This window comes from Rhinatrema bivittatum, chromosome 8, assembly GCF_901001135.1.
Source record: "Rhinatrema bivittatum chromosome 8, aRhiBiv1.1, whole genome shotgun sequence".
In the NCBI taxonomy this organism is placed as follows: domain Eukaryota; kingdom Metazoa; phylum Chordata; class Amphibia; order Gymnophiona; family Rhinatrematidae; genus Rhinatrema; species Rhinatrema bivittatum.
Window position 1 is genome coordinate 222,087,042 of NC_042622.1, and position 21,610 is coordinate 222,108,651.

Sequence of the window (21,610 nt, forward strand, 5' to 3'; positions counted from 1 at the left end):
AAACAGCTGGTTGATGGGGGGTGGAAGGTACGGCCATGAGGCAGCGAGGGCTGCAGGTCTCAGCAGACACGGGGGTCCCGGGGGGAGTGGCATTAGCGGCCAGGCCTATAGCAGAGGAGGCGCGGCAGTGGTTGCTGCAGCCGTTTGTTTTCCTGCTTGTTTCTGGGGGCCATACTGCGGCCGGAGAGCAGCAATCTTTTCCACAGTGGTGCTCGGCTGATTTTTCTGCGCCACGGGAAATGGCGCAGCGTGGTTAAGGAAAAGAAAAAAAAAAGGCGCACGCCAGAGTGGCAATTGAAACTGGTGGTGACTGCAGGATGGCCATTGGTGCAGGAGCACATGGTATGGTGCCTGAACTGCGCTTTGGGAGAGGAAGGTTCCTCGGTGGATTTTCCACCCTTTGGAGGGAGGGGGGGACGGACATTGGTGTCAGTGGCCGAGGGGTCCAGGGGGCACCGTGAGGTGGCTGGATCCATTGAGGGCCGTGTGCAGGAGTCCTTTTTAAGTAGGGAACCCAGAGATTCCCCTCCCCCATTTTCTCCTGTGGTTCAGGGGGACTCTGATGAGGGGCGGGACTCCGACAACAGCTTGGAGAAAGGGACGGATGGCTCCGATTCATCGGGCTACCAGAGTCCCTAGATGAAAGGGAGCTCCCCCAGTTTCTAGAATCTTGACTGATTAAAGAACTCGCTATTTCTCCGGTGCGCGGCCCTTTGCGGGTCGAGTGCATGCGCATCGCCTAAGCCCTAAAAGGCCACAAGATTGCCCCTGTGTCGTGATTGCGAAAATTTTAAATTTTGCACACAAGGCCGCAATCCTGCAAGCAGTACGTGGAGGGAAAACACCGTTGTTTGATGGTAAGAAGGTCCTTATCTTTCAGGACTTCTCTACGGCCCTATCTGCTCAGTATTGTCTGATCATGCTCCGATTTGGGTAGAGTTGACCCAACCCCATGCCGGACACGTCGTCTATCACTGGCGGTACCCCTATTTTCTAGCAGAGGATGTTCTATTCCAAGAATTTTTGAGGCAAATGGGCGGCATATGCTAAATTCAATGCACAACATAGTGGGGACCATATCCTGTTCTGGAAAACGGCTAAAGCGGTGTTGAGAGGTGACATTATCTCCTATTTGGCACACAAAACCCTAGATAAAAGGTTGTTATCCCTCAGTGTACAGCTCCAACGGGTGAAGTGGGCCCTGATTGGTTCAAACTCCCAGACCCATAGAGAATCCTATCTATCCCTGCAAACAGCAATTAACTCTCTTATACACCAGAGGGCTAAGAAAAGCCTCTTGTATTACCAGTTTAACCTTTTCCGCTTTGGGAATAAGTCAAGGAGAGTGATGGCCACCTTGATTAAATCTGCTAAGGGGTCCCGGTACATACCTGCTCTCTGGACAATCACAGGTCAGGTAGTGACGGATACCCAGGCTACTTTGAAGTCCTTTCATTGCTATTATTCTGATTTGTATAAGTCCGAGGGTTGGAGCCCAGCACAATGGGATGATTTTTGTGAGTGCCTGCACCTTCCTTCTATATCCCTCGACCAGAGTCGATATTTGAATGAGCCCATCTCAGAAGACGAGGTACAGCTAGCTATCCATAAAATGCAGAAATTGAAGGCCCCCGGCCCCAATGGGTATAGTTCGGAGTTTTATAAATGTCTCATAGAACCCTTGACTCAACTTTAACCACTGGTGTTCAACACTTTGATTAGTACGGGTGCTTTCCCTGAACGTGGAAATGTGGCTCATGTGACGCTTATTCCCAAGCCCGGGAAAGATCCTTGCTGATTCAGCCGGGACAGGTGGGGTTCGTTAAGAAACGATACGCTCTCACGAACATCCGACGAGTTGTGGTGGCGGCAATGGCGCTCTGTAAGCGTACTGACGCTCCTTACCTAGTGGTAAGTTTGGATGCAGAGAAAGCCTTTGACCGTGTGGAGTGGGGTTTTATGTTTCATGTTCTCAGTGTCATGGGCTTTGGTGGGCTCTTCTACCAGGCCATTGAACTCTACCATACACCGGCAGCATCGATACTGGTTAATGGGTGACAATCGGACCTCTTCCAGCTCTTTAGGGGCACAAGGCAGGGATGTTCCGCTATCCCCACTACTTTTTCTCTTAACCCTAGAACCCCCATTGTTGGCCATACAGGAGTCACCTGCTATACAGGGCGTCCAGTTCCACTCAGGGGGGCGAAGGGAAATATTCAAGTACGCTGCCTTCGCGGATGACATTAGTTTTCCTTACCGCTCCGCAGCACTCACTATCGGCGCTCCTAGATATGTTCATGGCCTTTGGAGCAATTTCCGTTCTGCGGATTAACTGGGACAAATCTTAAGCGTTAGCTTTCCTGGAGACTCTGAAAGAGCGATGGGGTGGACCCTTCCTGTTGCACTGGGCAAGAGGCTCCATCAAGTACTTGGGAATTTACCGGTCAGTTGATCTGGCTAATATTTACGCCCTCAATATTCCGGGCTTACTTACGCTAACTCAAGATAAACTGCACGCTTGGTGAAAGCTCCCTCTATCTCTGGGGGGGGGGGGGGGGGGGGGGGGGGGGGAAGGATCAACCTGTTTAAAATGGTGCTCCTACCTAAATGGTTATACGTTTTACAAAATTTCCCGCTCAAACAACGGGATATTGGGCACATAGAATGTTAAGAGCCTTCTTGTGGAGGGGTAAGAAGGCCCGGGTACCACTCTCTTGGTTAAAATTAAATGGGGGAGGGGAGGCATGGGGGTCCCCAATCTCCTCAGATATAACATGGCGGCCAACTTGCGCTTGGTTCGAGATTGGATTTTGGAAGAGTCCTATTTTGTAAATGTCCTGGCGGAAAACACCTTGGTCACACCTGTAGATCTGAAATTTGTACTTATGGGCCTGCTGACTGCTCTACCCCCAGCACTTGCGCACGACCTGTTAATTTTACCCGTTAGAAAAGCCTGGACCTACCTCACTAAACAACTCTGGATCCCCAGAATTTGCGCTTATCTTCTGCCCATCAGAGGCAAACCAGCGTTTACGCCAGGTTCCCACTCTGTCAGTTTTCAAGGCTGGAGGCAGAATGGAATCCTACAGTTGGGCCACGTGCTAGACGTCGAGGGCGATATTTTACCCTTCGACACATTGAAGGGATTGTATGGGTTATTGGGAATCCATATTTTTGGGTACCTACAATTACAACATTACATATACTCCCTAGGTCATTCTACCCGACAATCGTCTTCTTTTCAAACCCTAAATGCCCTGTTTCAGTTTGAACGTCCCAGATCACCAGCTCTCTCTGTTTTTTATAAGGGACTGTTGCAGAGTCTTCCTAAGAATATGTTTCAGACGTCTGTGGAGAGATGAAATCGGGAGGGGATATTTCTCATGACGGTAGAGATATTTTCCGCCTGTATGCGAAATGTAGCCTCTGTTTCAAGTAACATGTATCTGAGGGAAATGCAATTCAAATTGCTGAGGAGAGCTTATATTTCCCCACAAATTGCTTTCCATGCCAAACTTATCCCGACGGCTACATGCCAACGATGCCAAGGGTCTGTAGGAACTCTGCCCCATATTTTTTGGGCATGCCCCGTTGTTTACAGTTACTGGGGGAAGCTTGTGGGTTATCTGCGGAAGCTTTTGGGGATAGGCATTCCGATCTCTCCATACGTGCTGTTATTTGATTGTATCTCCTAGTTCCTGGTGCGGGGGGTGGGCCCACATTTGTTTCTTAGGAAGGCTTGTGCGGTTGGGAAAAAGGTTATTTTTTTGCATTGGAGGGAGAACAACGGGCCCTCCTTTTGGGTCTGGCGCATCCACCTCCACCGTATGATGCAGACGGACAATCTGACTTCGAGAACCTCACCTCAACATTGCCGTAACTTCTTACAGGCTTGGGACGTTTATCTGCAATCATTGCACACCATTCCAGAAGTTTGATACTAAATGATTGAGTGCCTTGACGATAGTGATTTCGTTGGAGTGCGGAACTCTACAGCAGCCTGTCAGAGACACAGTGTATGGACCATAGGCAAGGGGAAACTATAAGGAAATGCATCCAGTTCCAAGGGTGGGGCAGGAGGGGGTGGGGGGATGGTACCTTATGGGGGAGGAGTAAGGGGGGACTGTCATGGTGAGGAGAAGGGGTAGATTGATGGACTATGCAATGTTCGCATTTGTCAGCTGTAACTAGGAGTGCATAAGAAAAACTGCATCTCAGGTTATGTTTTGTTTCAGTCATTCTGTTTCTGTTTAATAAAAGGTTTTGTACTAAAAGACAACAATCCTGGTGGTGGGGGCTGCCGTTTTGAAGGATATTCAGGACTGCAAGTTGGAGATTCACCTAAAGCAGATGTTTGAGGTCCCTGCGCTGAATCTTTGGGCCACCATTTGTGCCAGCTTGATGCAGAGGGCCTGTGTGTGCTGCAGAAAACACAGGGTCCAGCTTCGATAGGAGATGATGCCCTGCAGTCCGCTCATTTAGAGACTGGGGTGGCTTATTTAGCTGATGGCATTCTATGATTTGGTTTACATGTCAGCCAGGAGTATGGTCTCGGCAGTGGAGGCCTGCAGACTTTTGTGGCTGCACAATTGGTCAGCAGACTTGTAGTCGAAGGCTCCGCTGTGTAATCTCCCTTTCAAAGGGAAGCTTCTCTTCAGGGAGGATTTGGATCAGCTGATGAAGACAGGGGAATCTAAGGGTGACAGGCTAACTGAGGATAAGCGAGCAAGAACGTGTTCTCGCCTCGAACCCGGTTCAGGAATTCAAGAAGATTTCGGTCTTGTAGGACCACCTCCAACGCGTCTGTGAAGCTGATGGGCAGCTGCCAGCTGTCCTTTTGTGGAAGCCATAGAGGCGGCAGGAATAGTGCTGGTTAAGGAGCTGGTGGTGGAAAGTCAAACCAGGGAAGCCAGGGTGTCTCACTCCTGCATAGAAGCCATATGAGGCAGCTTGTCCAGCTTTTACGTGAAGTGGACCAGGATTACCTTGGATCATTGGGCGCTAGAAGTCATAATCGAATTTTTGTGCCCGGTTAGGGAGGCCTTTCTCAAGTGGTTTCGCAGCAAGCTGGAGGCTTTGTGGTGGATGCTGCAAAGGTTACTGAATCTACGTGCTATAGTGCTCATGCCGCAGGAGGTACAAGGGCAGGGCAGATACTCCATTTTCTTCGTGGATCCCAAGAAGGAGGGTACCTTCGGTCCCATTTTCGACCTGCAGAAGGTGAACAGGGACCTTCGGGTGTCTCGTTTTCATATGGGGACACTGCGCACGGTTGTAGCAGCAGTCTGCAAAGGAGATTTCCTGGCATCCCTGAACTGTTCAGATGCATATCTTCATATTCCGATTTGGATGGACCATCAGAAGTTTCTTCATTTCATAGTGCTGGGTCAGCATTTTCAGTTTCGGGCCCTTCCTTTTGGACTGGCGATGACGCCACAAACTTTCATCAAGATGATGATGGTGGTGGTGGCTGTGGCCCTACACAAGGAAGGAGTTCTGGTTCATCCGAACCTGGACGATTGGCTCATTAGAGCAAAGACTGAGGAGGAGTGCGAGTGGTAGCTTCAGCAGTGATGAACACTTTGCAATCCACTAGGTTGGGTCATAAATATGTCAAAGAGCCATCTGGTTCTGACCCAATCCTTGGAGTATCTGGGGGCTCTATTTGATACTAGGAAAGGCAGGGTGTTCTTGTCAGAAGACCAAGTGAGGAAGTTGCAGGCACAGGTGACACACTTGCTTCGTCTTATGTTGCCAATGGCTTGGGATTACTTTCAAGTGCTCAGTTCCATGGCATCCACATTAGATTTGATTCCATGGACATTTGCGCATGAGACCTCTGCATCATGCTCTGTTGTCCAGGTGGGACCCGTTGTCAGGACAGTATCTGCCATTGCCCTGCTGTGAAAATCCAGGTCACTCTCTATTCGTGGCTGTCTCAGGGCAATCTGATGAATGGAATGGACCTGAACCCCCTGGCCTGGGTGGTGGTCACCACAGATGCAGGTTCACGTATTTTTGGACAATATGAAAACGGTGGCGTACATCAGCCGTCAAGGCGGGATGAATAGTCGGGTGGTAGCTCTGGAGGCACGGCATTTGTTCGTGCGGCCTCACATGTCGCAGGGGCAGAAAACGTACAGGCAGACTTCCTCAGCAGGCAGCAACTGGACCTGGGGGAATGGGAGTTGTCCCAGGAGGCTTGAAACGGTATTTGTGCCTGGAGGGGTGTTCCCCAGCTGGGCCTCATGGTGACATGGTTCAACGCAAAGACAGAGAGATTTCTCAGTCGCAGAAGAGAGGTCAATTCGGTGGGCCTGGATGCTCTAGTGTGCCCTTGGCCATTGGGGATCCTGCTGTATGTGTTTCTTCCTTGGCCTCTGGTCGACTGAATTCTGAGGCATATAGAGGTGCATCCCGTTTCCGTTGTGTTGGGAGTGGCCGCGGTGTCTTTGGTTTGCAGATCTGGTGCATCTGGCAGAGGTCGGATCCCTTTGGCCGGCTCATCTTCCAAAGTTGCTGCATCAGGGGCCCATATGTTCGTATTGAGAGGATCACTTTTGTCTCGTGGCTTGGCTTTTGAAAGGTGGCAGCTGAGCCAGGAAGGTTATTTGGAGCAGGTTATATCCACATTTTCTCCAGACTCGTCGACCTGCCACTTTGGCGTATATTCAGGTCTGGAAGGTGTTTGAGGCTTGGTGATTTCGGAGACAGGTGCATTCCCTGTTAGAGGAGGTTCCTGACATCTTGGAATTTGTGCAACAGGGCTTGTCTAAGGGTCTCGCCTATAGTTCCATTCACGTTCAAGTGTCAGCTTTGGACTCTCTTAGGGGCAAATGGTGATGGAGGTTCTTGGCCTCTCATCCAGACGTGGTTCGTTTCTTAAAAGAGGTCAAGCATTTGCAACTTATGCCCAGTTTGGAGCCTTAATTTGGTCTTGTGAGTTTTGTGTGGGGCTACGTTTGAGCCTTTGAGGAGAGCGATGCTGAAGACTTTGACTCTGAAGGCAGTGTTCCTGGTGGCCTTCTGTTCGGCCAGACAGGTTTTGGAGAAACAAGCTCTATGTTGCAAGAATCTTTTTCTGTGGATTTCCCATGACGGGCTTTCCTTGTGGACGGTCCCCCCCCCCTCGTCACTGCTCAAAGACTGTTTTTGCCAACTGGTGGTTCAAGTTGGTTTGCCTTTCAGGGTATTTGGGCAGTTGTTGTTCATGGTTTGAGTTTTTCAGATTTATTTTTTGGGAGTGTTTTGGGCTCCAGTCTTTGGGGGTTTCCAACCCTATTTTTTTTTCCCTGTTAAACCGAGAAAGGGGTTTTGGGGTTACATCTTGGCTTGGGTACAGGTCAATACTGAGGGGACTGTAGGTGGCACTCTGTTATGTAGCAGTGCCTCAAAGTTTTGTTTCTGACTCCATCTGCTGGTAGGGAGGCAAAACCCACTTGTCTGGACTGAACTGTGGTATTACAGGAACAAATATTAGCAGGTAAGAACCAGTTTTCCTTTACAGTAGTTTAGGTTTGAGAAAATTAGAGTTTGCAATACAGTTCTGACGTCTTCGAAAATTAAAAGTTTCAACCAATGTAATATACCCATCGGTGTAAACTGTATTAATTAATTTATTGATGTGCTTTTTCATAATAAGGTTCTCCTCTAGCTGGATACCTAAATCCTGTACTTGATTTGAGGGAGTAATTTGAAAATTACCCAGGTTTAGAGCCAGTGGTTTAGCTATTGAAGAGTTTCTACTTAACCAAATGATTTCAGTCTTTTTAGGGTTTAATGTTATTTTTAATGCTTTATCTCTGATATATATTATAGCTGTTATCATTCCTTTACTATATCATCATTATACTCTCCTATACCATTATTGTACTTTCTTTGCTAAATGTTTGTAAATAGTTATGAAGGTTCCCACTGATATGACGGTATAGAAAACCAACTAAACCTTAAGTTGCGATAGTTCCTGCTGTATGGCTTTCATATAGGTTGAACGTGTCGATACTGTATGTATGTTCTACTGTTTTGGAGAATGGAATGTAAAACTGTATGATGTCAGCATACAGGAAGAATGTAATTATTATATCCGCCATAATTTGCGTAGTGGGATCATATAAATGTTGAAAAGTTCTTTGGTCTTTTGGACTTTTATTACCCATGGTTCATCTAGAATATATTTACTAAATTTGTGTATGTTATGGAATTTATTTATTCTGATATTTGTATGAAATTTGAACCTAGGCCACCATAAATAAATTACAATATAAAAATAATAGGAAGTTATTTCAAATAAGTATGGTGTGTGCTCTTTATTTAAACCTTTAAAGAAAAGCATGCCTATTTACAGCAAATGAAAAACACATTTTAAAGAGGTGTGGTTTTTTTTTTATGGTAAATCCTATTTTTATTTGCAATGGCAAACTGTTAATTTTCTTTAAGGCCTTGGTTGATATGTGGAGTTTTAAAGCTGCCATATTGAACCCACAATTCATGAATGGTGGAAACTGAACTTTAGATTGTAGCAGTACATTTTTCATTGTAGATGAATCTACTATGAGGTTGATTAGAGTTCAGAAGTGATGTCAAAGAATACCCAAGATAACTGTTTGGATCCTTGTAATCGAATCTGACTAAAATCCTGTTAATGTCAAGCTGCAATTTTCCCACCTTTTTAAAATTGTACCATTACAGCTGCCTTTATTGTTGTGTCAATGGGCTCAGCTGATCACCGGTTTAATCTGGCCGAGATCCTGTCCCAGAACTATGGTGTTCGAGAAGAGGAGGAGGAAGAAGCTGACATACAAGAAAAGGAGAAATCTTTAGAACTTGGAAAGGGCTTTTGCAACAGTCAAGTAGATGACAAGGTAGTAAAGTCAGCTCTATATTTATTTCCTTATTAGTAACATTTTTATTCCAGCATTATGTCTGAAGACTCTATTTTTATAAATAGTTGCAATAAACCTAGACAGGCCGATGCAGTATCATGCAAAACGGGTTAGCGTGTCCAAAACGAGAAACAATCGCACACATAGCTAATAGCACTCATCACATGTAAATTTATGTTGATGAGCGCTATTAGCTATTCCCCCGATGCAAAAAATAAAAATGTGCGCTCGACGCATACATTTTTTCTCTCCAAAATTAATGCCTGCCCCCGAGCAGGTGTTAATTTTGGAGGAGCCCAAAAAGTGTACAGAAAAGCAGAAAATATTGCTTTTCTGTATTTCCTCTGACTTAATATCATAGCAATATTAAGTTGGAGGAACAAAAAGGATTAAGGTAAAAACAAAATGGTCTCACCAACTCCAAGATCTGGCCTGATGGACCAAGCGGTCTGGATCAGACCCTGAGGGTCCAGTACCTGAATTTGGAATCCGAGGTCCTTATGAAAACTGCCCTTACCAGACTGCAAATCTCCTCCCTCCTGGCCAGGAACCCCTGCCTCTGGCAGGGCAGTTTTCTCCTTAAGGACCTTTGATTCCCGAATTCGGGTACTGGATTCCCAGATCCGACCAGAGCACTTGGTCCATCGGGCCAGACCTTGGGGAGTGGGAGCTTAGGTCAGCTGCTGGGTGCCCAGCCATGTCTCCTACGCGCCTGATGTCAAGGACACGCTAGGGGGACAATTTTCTCTAGTGCATTCTTTTTAGCATGGCAGGTCATTTAAATATGACATCGGGTTCCCAGAAGAGGTGGTGGGTGCGCTTTAGGAAAGCAGGCGCTCAGCACTGAGCACCTGCTTTCTACACACCGACATTGCATCGGCCTGAGAATGAAAAAAACTCTTCTGAAAACAAGTGCTAAAATGTCAAATTATACTAACATTCAACTACTTTATTGGTTTTCTTTTAACAAGTTTTATTGGCCTGGACTAAATTTTAAGCAATGATCATGAATCTAAAGGATCTGTATTTCAGAGGAAGTTCACCCACATGCTCATCTTTCTTTCTTTTCACTACTACTAAAGATTTATATAGTGCTACAACCAAGTCATTCTCTTCTGACAGTGTTTCTTCTCCTTCAGGAAAGTGAGATACCATTTGAAGAGCTGCTTGCACTTTATGGTTATGAGGCATCCGATCCCACCTCAGAGCAGGACAATGAGAGCAATGATATCCGACCAAACCTGCCAGACATGACACTAGATAAGGTATGGAGGATACCCTGGCTGCACAGGAAAGGTTTTCATAATATTATCTGATCAACTAAGGTGAACAGTAATGAAAGCTAAAATAAATTTAAAAAGCATTCATTAGTGAGTAAAACCTTTATGCATGCATTCAAATGATCAGCTAATTAAGAATCCTGAAAATTTTTTTGAAAAACTGAACTAAGAAGCCTTGGTTTTTAAAACGGGTTTCAGCTTTTTATTTGATAATTGGGGAATACAATTTTTGTTGAATTAGATCTGACACTTGTTTTTGACTAACTTTTGACATCTGAATCCAAAAATGACCCCAGTTTTTCTCTATCATGTCAACTTTTTAAGGTACAGGATACCCTCCTTTTGTCCCAAAAATCATACAAAATGTACATACAAAGGAAATAAAAGAAAAAATTATCTAAATATACTGTTTATTTAGAGTTATTTTATTCATACAAAGGCTATCTATTGTTACTGTAAGTCAAATTGTGTACAAGTAGCAAAGTTCCTCTACCAAGCATACATATTAAGCTAAAAATTTACGCTTCTAGCTTTTCCGGCAGTGTTCAATCTGTGGACAATTTCGCCTGATGCTCCAACAATAGTCAGCCATCATATGTACATCCCATCTACCCTGATATCGTGCCTCCATGACCTTCAAATCTTGGTGGAATCGTTCACCTTGCTCATCACTGACTGCACCAAAGTTTTTCGGGAAGTCAGCAAGATGGCTATGCAGAAAATACACCTTGAGGCTCTTGTTGCATCAAAGCATTTTGAAGCTCTCCAAGAGTTTCTGGACAATTTCGGTGTAATTCTGTGCTCATGTATTTCCAAGAAAGTCCTTGACAAGGTTTTTGAATGACAACCAAGCATTCTTTTGGAGTTTTGACATTGTCCTGATGAAATGTTCATCTTTAATGAGCTGCCGAATCTGTGGACCGTCAAACACACCGGCCTTTATCTTTTCAAATGACAGGCTAGGAAATGTCAAATGAGATACTTGAAACAGTCTCCTTCAGTTGGCAAAGCTTTAACAAATTGCTTCATGAGACCCAGTTTCATGTGCAGAGGTGGGAATATAGGGGTAGATTTTAAATACTTGCGCGATCGCGTACTTTTGTTCGCGCACCAGGCACGAACAAAAGTACGCTGGATTTTATAAGATACGTACGTAGCCTATAAAATCCGGGGTCGGCGCGCGCAAGGGGGTGCACATTTGTGCAACCTGCGCGCGCCGAGCCCAGCGCGCGCTGCCTGTTCCCTCCGCCCTCCCCCCACCTTCCCCTCCCTTCCCCTACCTAACCCACCCCCCTGGCCCTATCTAAACCCCCCCCTACCTTTGTCGGCAAAGTTACGCCTGCTTTTACCAGGCGTAACTTTGCACGCGTCGCCAGCAGCCCCGCTCTGTCCTCCGGTCCCGGGGGCTGGTCCGGAGGCCTCGACCATGCCCCCGGTCCGGCGCCACGCCCCCGGGCCTGCCCCCGAAACGCCGCAGCACGCCCCCGAAACGCCGCGTCATTTCGGGAACGCCCCCGGACACGCCCCTCCCGCCCCTTTTCGAAAGCCCCGGGACTTACGCGCGCCGGCGGCCTATGCAAAATAGGCACGCGCGGGCCTTTTAAAATCCGCCCCATAATGTTTTCTGTCAACAAGTGGCTCATGTAGAATGTTTGGATCACCGGGTTTTAGGTCAGATCTTGGAGGCCAATTCGACTGCACCCAATGCTTCTCACGAGCTCTGCTGTCCCACATACACAGAAAACAGGGATACTTGGTGTATCCACGTTGCTGATCAAGAAGGAAGAAGACCATTTTAAGGTCAACACAAATGATCCAATTGTGTTTGTGATATTTCAACAGATCAATGACTCTCTTTATGTCTTCATAGTCTTCACGAAAACAAACTGAATGGCCAATTGGGACTGCACCAAATAAATTGCCGTTGTGGAGGAGGACACACTTCAAGCTCCGCTTTGAGCTATCGATGAACAGTTGCCATTCAGTTGCGTTATAGATTGGAATTCCCAATTCCTCCATTAAACCTTGTATGTTATGGCAATAGACAAAGCCACAGTCAATTCGAAAGTACTGCAGAAATGCACTTTCTCTTGATCGAAAGTAGAATATCTGTGCTCCTTTTTCAAGCACGTTTTTCTTGTGCAGTCTTGATGCTAGGAGTTCTGAAGCCTTTTTGGATAGTCCCAAATCTCGTGCCAAATCATTCAACTCATGCTGATCAAAACCTTTACGAACTGAGTCATCATCAATTTCAAAATCTTCATCGTTGTTGTCACTTAGTTCTTCACCATACTCCTGTTTTTCAAAAGAGGGTAGTTTAATGAAAACTGACACTGGGATTTCAGCTGAATGAGGCACTGGGCGTATAGCTGATGGTAGACTAGGATACTCTATTTTACATTTATTTTTCTTGTTATATCCTGACATTTTCATTATACAAAAGTAACAGTCACTTGAATGATCTCTGGGCTCTTGCCAAACCATAGGTATACCAAATGGCAATTTATCACGTGTTTCCTTCATCCACATCCGTAAACTCTCAACACACTGCTTGCACACCTTGGGAAGGGCCCAAGACTTATCTTGATCACCAAGTTTTACTTTAAAATATGCAAAATAGGCTTGCCTGACAAATGCACTGATGTTTGTCCTCTGACTGGGAATGGTGAAACTTGCCACAGATATAACAAAACGAATCAGGATTGTTTAAGCACTTACGATGAGAAATAGCAGAGGCAGACATGATCTGAAGGAAAGGAAATAAGTACATTTGTAAATAAAAAAATAAATTCTGCTAACTCCTTGCATACAGAAAAGAACTCTTGACTACACTTCGGAATATGATTCACTATATAGACCGGCACACTACCTCTCACTACACAGTCTCATGATTAACTGAATAGCCTAGACAAGTATGAACCTCTTGCTAGTCTCCAAGGTCGTCCCCCACCCACCCCCCCACTTGAGGGAGGTTTGCTCTCAGCCAGTAGGAGAGCACTAGTGCTTCCCTCGAGCCAGGCTCGAACCAGCCTAGAGTGGTCGCATTAAGGGGGTCATTTATCAAAGTGCTATATGGGTAACATCAAGCTAGATTGAGAGAACACTGCACAAATCTCATCTTTGTGTGAATTTCCTCAGTCCGAAGGTCATCAAATCTTCACAAGAGTGTACTGTTCTGTTAGTACGTCGCACTCCCCTAGCAGCTTAAAATACTGAAAACGCTATTTGCGAAAACATCTCTCCCCCCCCCCCCCCAAGTGGTCGTAGGTAGGAATTACAATTCTGGCACTTATCACAAAGTGCGAAAACATCTCTTCCCCCCCCCCCCAAGTGGTCATAGGTAGGCATTACAATTCTGGCACTTATCACAAAGTGCGAAAAAGTTATCGCAGTTTGCGGTAATACCTATGTGTGAAGCGCTAAGAGAGCGCATTTTGTGATAAACAGCCTATTACCATAAAACATGCCCCTTTTCCTATCGCATGCGATATTTAGTGCATTTTGATAAATCCAGGCCTAAGATAGGCTGTAGAGAAGAAACTTGATGTGATAGAAGAAAACTAACTGCAGTTTTGAAATCAGCGTGCCTATTTAAGTCTAAAACAGCTGAAAAATCGAACTCAACAGGAATTATGTTAAAAAATTGTTCCCCAGTGACTACAAAACCAGTGTGAGAAATCTTTCCATCGTAATCCATCATAGAATCTTTGTTCATGATTAACTTACCTTTTAGGTGTCACATGAACCTATGATTGTTAACTTGCTAATTCAAGTAAAATTAAATGCTTTATGTGACACATTATTTTGCAATAAAAATATATTTTCACTTTTTCGTTATCAAAAGGAACAAATAGCCAAGGAATTGCTTTCAGGCGAAGAAGAGGAGACACAGTCTTCTGCTGATGAGCTTACCCCTTCAGTCACTTCTCATGATGCATCAGATCTCTTCCTGAACAGCACTAATTGTACGTTTACCCTGTTATGATGTTAAATGTGTGTACTTCTCTTGCAGAGGTCTACAACCTTTCAAAGAAGAAGAGCCATTTTTTATTTTGTCTTTGACAAAACTGTTCAGAGTCATGTCATACACTTGAAAACTCACACATGATATGCATACAAATAGGGAGAAATTTTCAAAGCCATCTATGAGCAGTTTTATGCATGTAAATGATCTATTAGAAAATTTGTTGGTCTCCGAGTACAAACAGAATGAATATAACTCAGTTTTGTGCATGCTTTTCTATACGGGGGGCAAAGTTTTGATTTATATGCTTTTCATTTTAAAATGTATGCACATAAAGCTACACACAAGTTATGCTTTGTGCAGGGAAGTTTGTGTGCTTTCCAAGAATTCATATATATTTGAAACTGTATATAATCTGTAGATAAAGTATTCACAGACTTTCCTGTCTGAAAATTACCCTATTTGAGAGCAATTATCAAAGTCATTTCTGTGAGTAAAAGAGAGTTTTACCTGCAGCAACTATAGTTTTGCTTTGATTATTGCTGTGGAATAAAATGCCTACAAGGATTAGCAACTGCTTTCTCTGAGGCCAAACTACGTGTTGTTATTTCCCCTGACGTAATTACATCCCTGGGAACATTTCTACATTATATGGGTAATTTTTTTTTTCTTTTTATCGTTATTTTAAAAAAAATTCAAAAGGGTATTACTTCCCTTTTGAATACCCTTTTGAATTTTTTTAAAAATAACTATAAAAAGAAAAAAAGAAAAATTTGTTTTGTTGAGCAAACATTGAACTATTGGACCTATGATTGAAGAGGACCCATAAAGGTGTAAGATACAAGTGTTAACTTACAGCACCGGGGGTGTTATAATGGTCCCTAATCCTTGACTAATGTGCTTATGCTCAAGTTTCAAGAAGGTAAAAGATTCATAGCATTTAATCAAAAAAAAAAGTATGTGACACAACGTTTTTGCTGCAGGATTATTTAATATTTGTTCAACTTAAAAGAGATATTTCTTTCTTTGAGTTTAATTATTGCCCATAATATAGATACACAAATCTTAATATTTATATAAAATGTATGACAAACTAATTGACTGAGGTAAGAGAAAAAGAAAAAAATCTGTGGATCCATCAAGTCTAGAGGGCGTGAATAAAGTGGAGACATTCAAACACTGCACGGAGCGGCAGTAGCCACAGCGGCATTCAAACACTGCACGGAGCGGCAGTAGCCACAGAGGCATTCACGGAGCGGGATGCCAGTGGCCAGTAATTGGTGTTCCACCTTCACGGAGCGGAAGGATGGAGGGCTGCTATTTCCAAAAAAAAAAAAAATAAAAACAAGGGTGGGTAAGAGTATGGGGCAAGGGGGTGGCCTGCTTGTTGCAGCAGTTGCTACCCCCAATTGAGCTGGATGTCACTTGGATGCAGATTCAAAGCTGCTCTCTAAATTGGGTGGAGGGGAATTAGGGCTGGAGGGTACTGGAAGCCAATAGTAACAGGTGGGAGAGAGAAAAAGGGAAAAAAAAATGGATAAAGTGCGTAGCTTGCTGGGCAGACTTGATGGGCCATTTGGGCTTCTTCTGCCATCATTTCTATGTTTCTATGTTTTCACAAGTTTCTATTTTCTCCCAGGACAAGCAGGATGGTAGTCCTCACATATGGGTGACATCATCAGGATGGAGCCCTATCACGGAACACTTTTGTCAAAGTTTCTAGAACTTTGACTAGCACATTGAGCATGCCCAGCATGCCACTAACCCTGCATCCAGCAGGGGTCCCCCTTAGTCTCTCTTTTTCCACACAGCATTTGCCTCACGGTTCTCAGGAGCTCTGTGATAATTTCTCACAAAATTTTCAAACCTTTTACCCCATCCCGGGGTCCCCCATCGACTGTAGACCGACGCTAACACCACCGACCAAAAATCCTGGGGAGAGGAGCCCCCATCCTCCTCTGGACCCGGGACACCGAGACGTTCCCCACCTGCAATGGTGCTGGGGGCCGAGACTCCACATAAAGCACTACGCTGAATTAATGTTTGAATGTAAACCGAGGTGATGTTACTTACGTGCCCCGGTATATAAAAAAAAATCCGTAAATAAATAAATAAATAAATATTCCTATGGACCCTCCAGCAATGCCCATGGAGCCTCCAACCCCGGCAGCTGTGTTACCAACACCAGTCTTCTGGGAGGAATTGGACCGGATGGTCCAAGAGGCAGTCCCCCAAGCGCTTCAAGGATTTCAGTTGCCACCGGCACCGACCCCTATGCTGAGACCTGACCCGGTGCCTATGATGCTGGCTCCTCTACTTGAAAGACTAGACACCCTTATTGGCACACTTCCATCGGTGCCCGTTCCTTCCAGACCGACAATGCCTCAGAGACCATTGGTTCCTCCACCGGCATCGACCCCAATTCCGCTATCATCGGACGATGAAGACCTTGATCCGTCGATGCCGGACCCGATTCCAGGGCCATTGGGTATATTACTACCCCAATGACCATTGAAAACACCGATACCATTGGTGTCTCCACTGGCCTCGGTGCCGCCTCCACCTATTTTGGTGCCTCCACCGATTTCCATCGGTGCCGCCACCTGATCCGGCTGGATTAGGGTTTTTCCCTCCATCGGAAAAACCACAGGGTGGAGGAGACCAGCCATACGATCCCTGGGGTGATGATTCCTCTGACTCCCAGGATTCTGAAGACATCCTATCGGAGCCTTCATCTCCGGAAGAAAGATACCATTCTCCTCCAGAGGACCTCTAGTTTGCCAGTTTTATAAAGGAAATGTCTGAAACCATCCCCTTTAAACTGCAAACTGAAGAGGATGCCAGACACAGGATGCTAGAAGTCCTGCAATTCGTGGATGCTCCCAAGGAAGTAATGGCAATTCCAGTCCACAAAGTTCTGCTTGACCTGTTGCATCGTACTTGGGAGCACCCAGGTATAGTTCCACCGGTAAACAGGAAAACTGATGCTACCTACCTAGTTCAATCAGCTCCAGGATTCCAAAAAATCCAGCTCCCTCACCACTCCGTAGTGGTCGAATCCGCTCAGAAGAAAGCTAAGAGGTCTCGGCCTCATTCTTCTGTCTCTCCTGGCAAGAAGCAGAAATCCTTGGATGCCTTTGTGTGCAGGGTGTTCCAGAGTTCTATGTTGATGGCACATATAGCAGTACTCTAGAAATCTTTGGAAGCAGGTTCAATATTTCTCTGAATCCCTGCCAGAGGAGTTTCAAGAGGGATTGAATTCCATCATCCAGAAGGGCCTTGATGCTGGAAAACACGAGGTCAGAGCTGCCTATGATATCGTTGAGACTGCCTCCAGCGTGTCAGCAGCAGGCATAAGTGCCAGATGATGGGCATGGTTGAAATCTTCAGACTTGCGTCAAGAGGTCCAGGACAGGTTAGCAGACCTTCCCTGCACAGGGGACAATTTGTTTGGAGAAAAAAATCCAGGAAGCAGTTGCGCAACTCAAAGACCATCATGAGACATTGCGCCAACTATCTACTGTTCCCTCTGACTTTTCCTCTACTACCAAAAGACAGTTCAGAAGGGATCCCAGTAGGCTAACCTATAAAACGTGTAGATATTACCCTCCTCCATCCCAGACTGGACCAACCAGACCCTATCAAAAAGGTCAACCTAGTCAGCACAGGCCTCCAAAAGCCCAACCAGCCCCGCAGACTGGTCCTGCATCAGGTTTTTGACCCCCTTCTAGAGAGCAACAGTCAACCCCTGCCCCCAACAATATTTCCTGTGGAAGGCCGCTTGTGCCACTTTGCCAACATATGGCACACAATCACAACTGACCAATGGGTCCTTTCTGTGGTTGCCCACGGTTACCATCTAAACTTCCTCATGCTACCAATGACTCTCCCCCTTGTCCGGTGTGGAGTTTAACTGACCATTCTCCACTTCTCGGAAGAACTCTTAATCCTCCTGCAGTCCAATGCCATAGAACCGGTTCCTTGACCACAGCGTGGAAAAGGGTTCTACTCCCGATCTTTTCTAATTCCAAAAATGTCAGGCGGCATTCGTCCTATATTGGATCTTCGTACCCTAAACAAACATCTCCGCAAAGAAAAGTTCAGGATGGTAACCTTGGGTACCATGCTCCTTCTCCTACAAAAGGGAGATTGGTTCTGCTCTCTAGATCTTCAGAAGGCGTATGCCCATATCGCAATAACCCCTCCTCATCGCAAACACCTCATATTCTTAGTCACTGGCATTTCCAATACCGAGTGCTACCATTCGGCCTAGCGTCAGCACTCCGCGTGTTTACCAAATGCCTCTCAGTAGTAGCAGCTTACCTATGTCAATTCAGCATCCACGTCTATCCGTATCTAGACGATTGGCTACTCAGAGGTCCATCCAAGGAGGTAGTACTTCAATCCCTCCATCTCACTGTAGCTACTACAATCCTTGGGGTTTCTCATAAACTATCCCAAGTCAAATCTGACTCCATCACGTACCCTCTCCTTCATTGGAGCGGATTTAAACACCATACAAGCCAACGCGTTCCTCCCAAAGGACCGAGCACGCACATTATCCACCTTGGCCAAAGCAGTACAGACTCGCCGAACCACCACAGCTCGTCATCTACTAAACTTACTAGGTTACATGGTGTCCACGGTCTACATTACCCCAATGGCTCGTCTAGCCATGAGAGTAACACAATGGATTTTAAAGTCACAGTGGTCCCAATCATATCAACATATGTCCCACATTGCCCACGTCACCAGCCAGCTTCGTCTCTCACTAGCTTGGAGGATACAGGAGTCCAATCTTCAGACAGGTCTACCCTTTCAACCTCCAGAACCTCAGATTACACTGACAACAGATGCCTCCAACCTCGGTTGGGGAGCCCATGTCAACACCCTGCAAACCCAGGGAACCTGGACCACAGTGGAATCAAAGCACCAGATACATTCTCTGGAGCTCAGGGCAATACAATATGCCCTATTCGCCTTCCAGGATTAAGAACATAAGAAAATGCCATACTGGGTCAGACCAAGGGTCCATCAAGCCCAGCATCCTGTTTCCAACAGTGGCCAATTCAGGCCATAAGAACCTTGTTGGATTGCCTCTCCAACAAGGTAATCCTAATTCAAAAAGACAGCCAGGTAGAGATGTGGTATCTCAACAAGCAAGGGGGCACAGGCTCTTGCCTACTATGCCAGGACCCTCCTCCAGGAGGCGGCGCAGATCTGGGCCTGGGCTCTCTCCCATTCCATGCTGCTGAGAGCATCCTACCTGGCAGGCATGGACAATGTGATGGCAAACAACCTCAGCTGGACCTTTCATCCCCATGAATGGTCCCTAGATCCTACTGTAGTGAACAAATTTTCCACCAGTGGGGACGCCTGCACATAGACCTCTTTGCGTCAATCCACAACCGCAGAGTAGACAACTTCTACTCTATACACCACCAAGGGATGCCTTCGCCCACTCGTGGACAACGGGTATTCTATATGCCTACCCTCCACTTTCACTCATCAGCAAGACTTTCGTGAAGTTGTGGCAGGACTGGGGCACAATGATCCTTATAGCCCCTCATTGGCCGTGGCAGGTTTGGTTTCCCATCCTACGCGACCTCTCAGTCCAGCAGCCAATTCACCTAGGCACAGATCCAACTCTAATAACGCAGAACAATGTACTGTTGCGTCATCCGAACCTCCACTCCCTGTCTCTGATAGCATGGATATTGAAAAGTTGATATGTCCCAGGTCCTCGTAGCTTCACGAATGCCTTCTACTAGGAAATCTTATCATTCCAAATGGAAAAGATTCTCCTTATGGTGCACGACAAAGGAAATAGACCCCTTTTCCTGCCCCACAACAAGGTTCCTGGACTACCTCTGGTACCTCTCTGAGTCTGGCCTACAAACTTCCTCTATCCGAGTGCATGTCAGCGCATTGCCGCTTACCATAAAGGTATAGGAGATGCCCCAATCTCGGTGCAACCCCTTGTAGGGCGCTTTATGAGAGGCTTGCTACAACTGAAGCCTCTACTGCATCCTCCGGTTCCGGCATGGGACCTCAAAGTTGTGCTAGCATGGCTCATGCAACCTCTGTTTGAGCCCCTGCACTCCTGCGAGCAACATCATCTCACTTGAAAAGTGCTTTCTACTTGCTTTGACGTTGGCTCATAGAGTCAGTGAGCTACAGGTGCTGGTGACATACCCACCTTAAACAAACAACAAGGTGGAATCGGTAAAATGGACTTTATTGATCTTGCCCGACTCTGGCCGAGTTTCGCTCATCGAGCTGCCTCAGGGGCTTGAGAGCCACTTGAATTGGCTCAGATTAGCGCGGACTTCACATACACAGTGATCCCAGAATCATTAATCAGCAAACTGACATCAGTAGAAACGGCACTCGCGTATCGCCTCTCAAACAGATATTTTGCAGAACTGTTCTGCAAAATATCTGTTTGAGAGGTTCACTCTATTCAGGCATCCTGTAGCTTGCTATTCACCCATATGTGAGGACTACCATCCTGCTTGTCCTGGGAGAAAGCAGAGTTGCTTACCTGTAACAGGTGTTGTTCCAGGACAGCAGGATGTTAGTCCTCATGAAACCCGCCCGCCACTCCGCAGAGTTGGGTTCGCTTACGTTTTATTTTTCGCTCGACTTTTGCTACAAACGAGACTGAAGGGGGACCCCTGCTGGATGCAGGGTTAGAGGCATGCTGGGCATGCTCAGTGTGCCAGTCAAAGTTCTAGAAACTTTGACAAAAGTGTTCCATGATAGGGCTCCATCCTGATGATGTCACCCATATATGAGGACTAACATCCTGCTGTCTTGGGAGAACACCTGTTACAGGTAAGCAGCTCTGCTTTTTCACACAGCCCCAGTACTCTTCAATCTAGCTGCAGCCTTTTCAGCCCTGGCACTTTTCTACAGCCCCATTACTCTTTTCACACAGGTCCAACACTTATCTCCACAGCCCCATTCCCAGCACTCTTCCCCACTCACAGCCCTAGCCCTTTGGCTTCTGCACCCCCTCTCCAAGTAAGATCTGAAGTTCCCTCAGCTCCCCACCCCACCTAAGTAAGTTTTGTCCTTTTCCCAGTCCCTTCTATCACCTCCAGGTAAGATCTGCTGACCCCAGCTGACAAAGTGGTGTTTACTACTGTTATGAACTATTTTCTAGGTGACAGTAGAAACGGGCCAATTTTCAAAGAGTTTAAGCTCCTAACTTTTGGAATTAGGCTCCTAAATTGGCGCTTTTGAAAATTTATTAGGACCGAGTGTCTAAATTTAGGTTTCTAGTTTCACAAGAATCCTAAATTTAGGGCCTAAATAATAGGTGATTACAGGACCAGAGTTAGGGAGGGGAAACAAAACTAGGGTTTTAGCACTGATTTTCTGAACTAGGCACCTAATTTAGGATCCTAAATCTAGGCAAATTAATAGCAGCCCTAAATTTAAGGACCTAACTTTTAGTCCCCTAAATTTATGTGAATTTT

General features: G+C 45.8%; 1 protein-coding gene across 1 annotated transcript in view; it reads left to right on the top strand.

Annotated features, from left to right (window-relative positions):
- Positions 1-21,610, top strand: part of MIER2 (MIER family member 2) — a 257,039-nt gene that overhangs the window by 71,654 nt on the left and 163,775 nt on the right. Inside the window, exons 2-4 of the mRNA XM_029613549.1 lie at positions 8,689-8,861; positions 10,022-10,147; positions 14,007-14,127. Coding sequence (XP_029469409.1) covers positions 8,709-8,861; positions 10,022-10,147; positions 14,007-14,127 — 400 coding nt within the window. The 5' untranslated portion in view covers positions 8,689-8,708. The remainder of the gene's footprint in view (positions 1-8,688; positions 8,862-10,021; positions 10,148-14,006; positions 14,128-21,610) is intronic.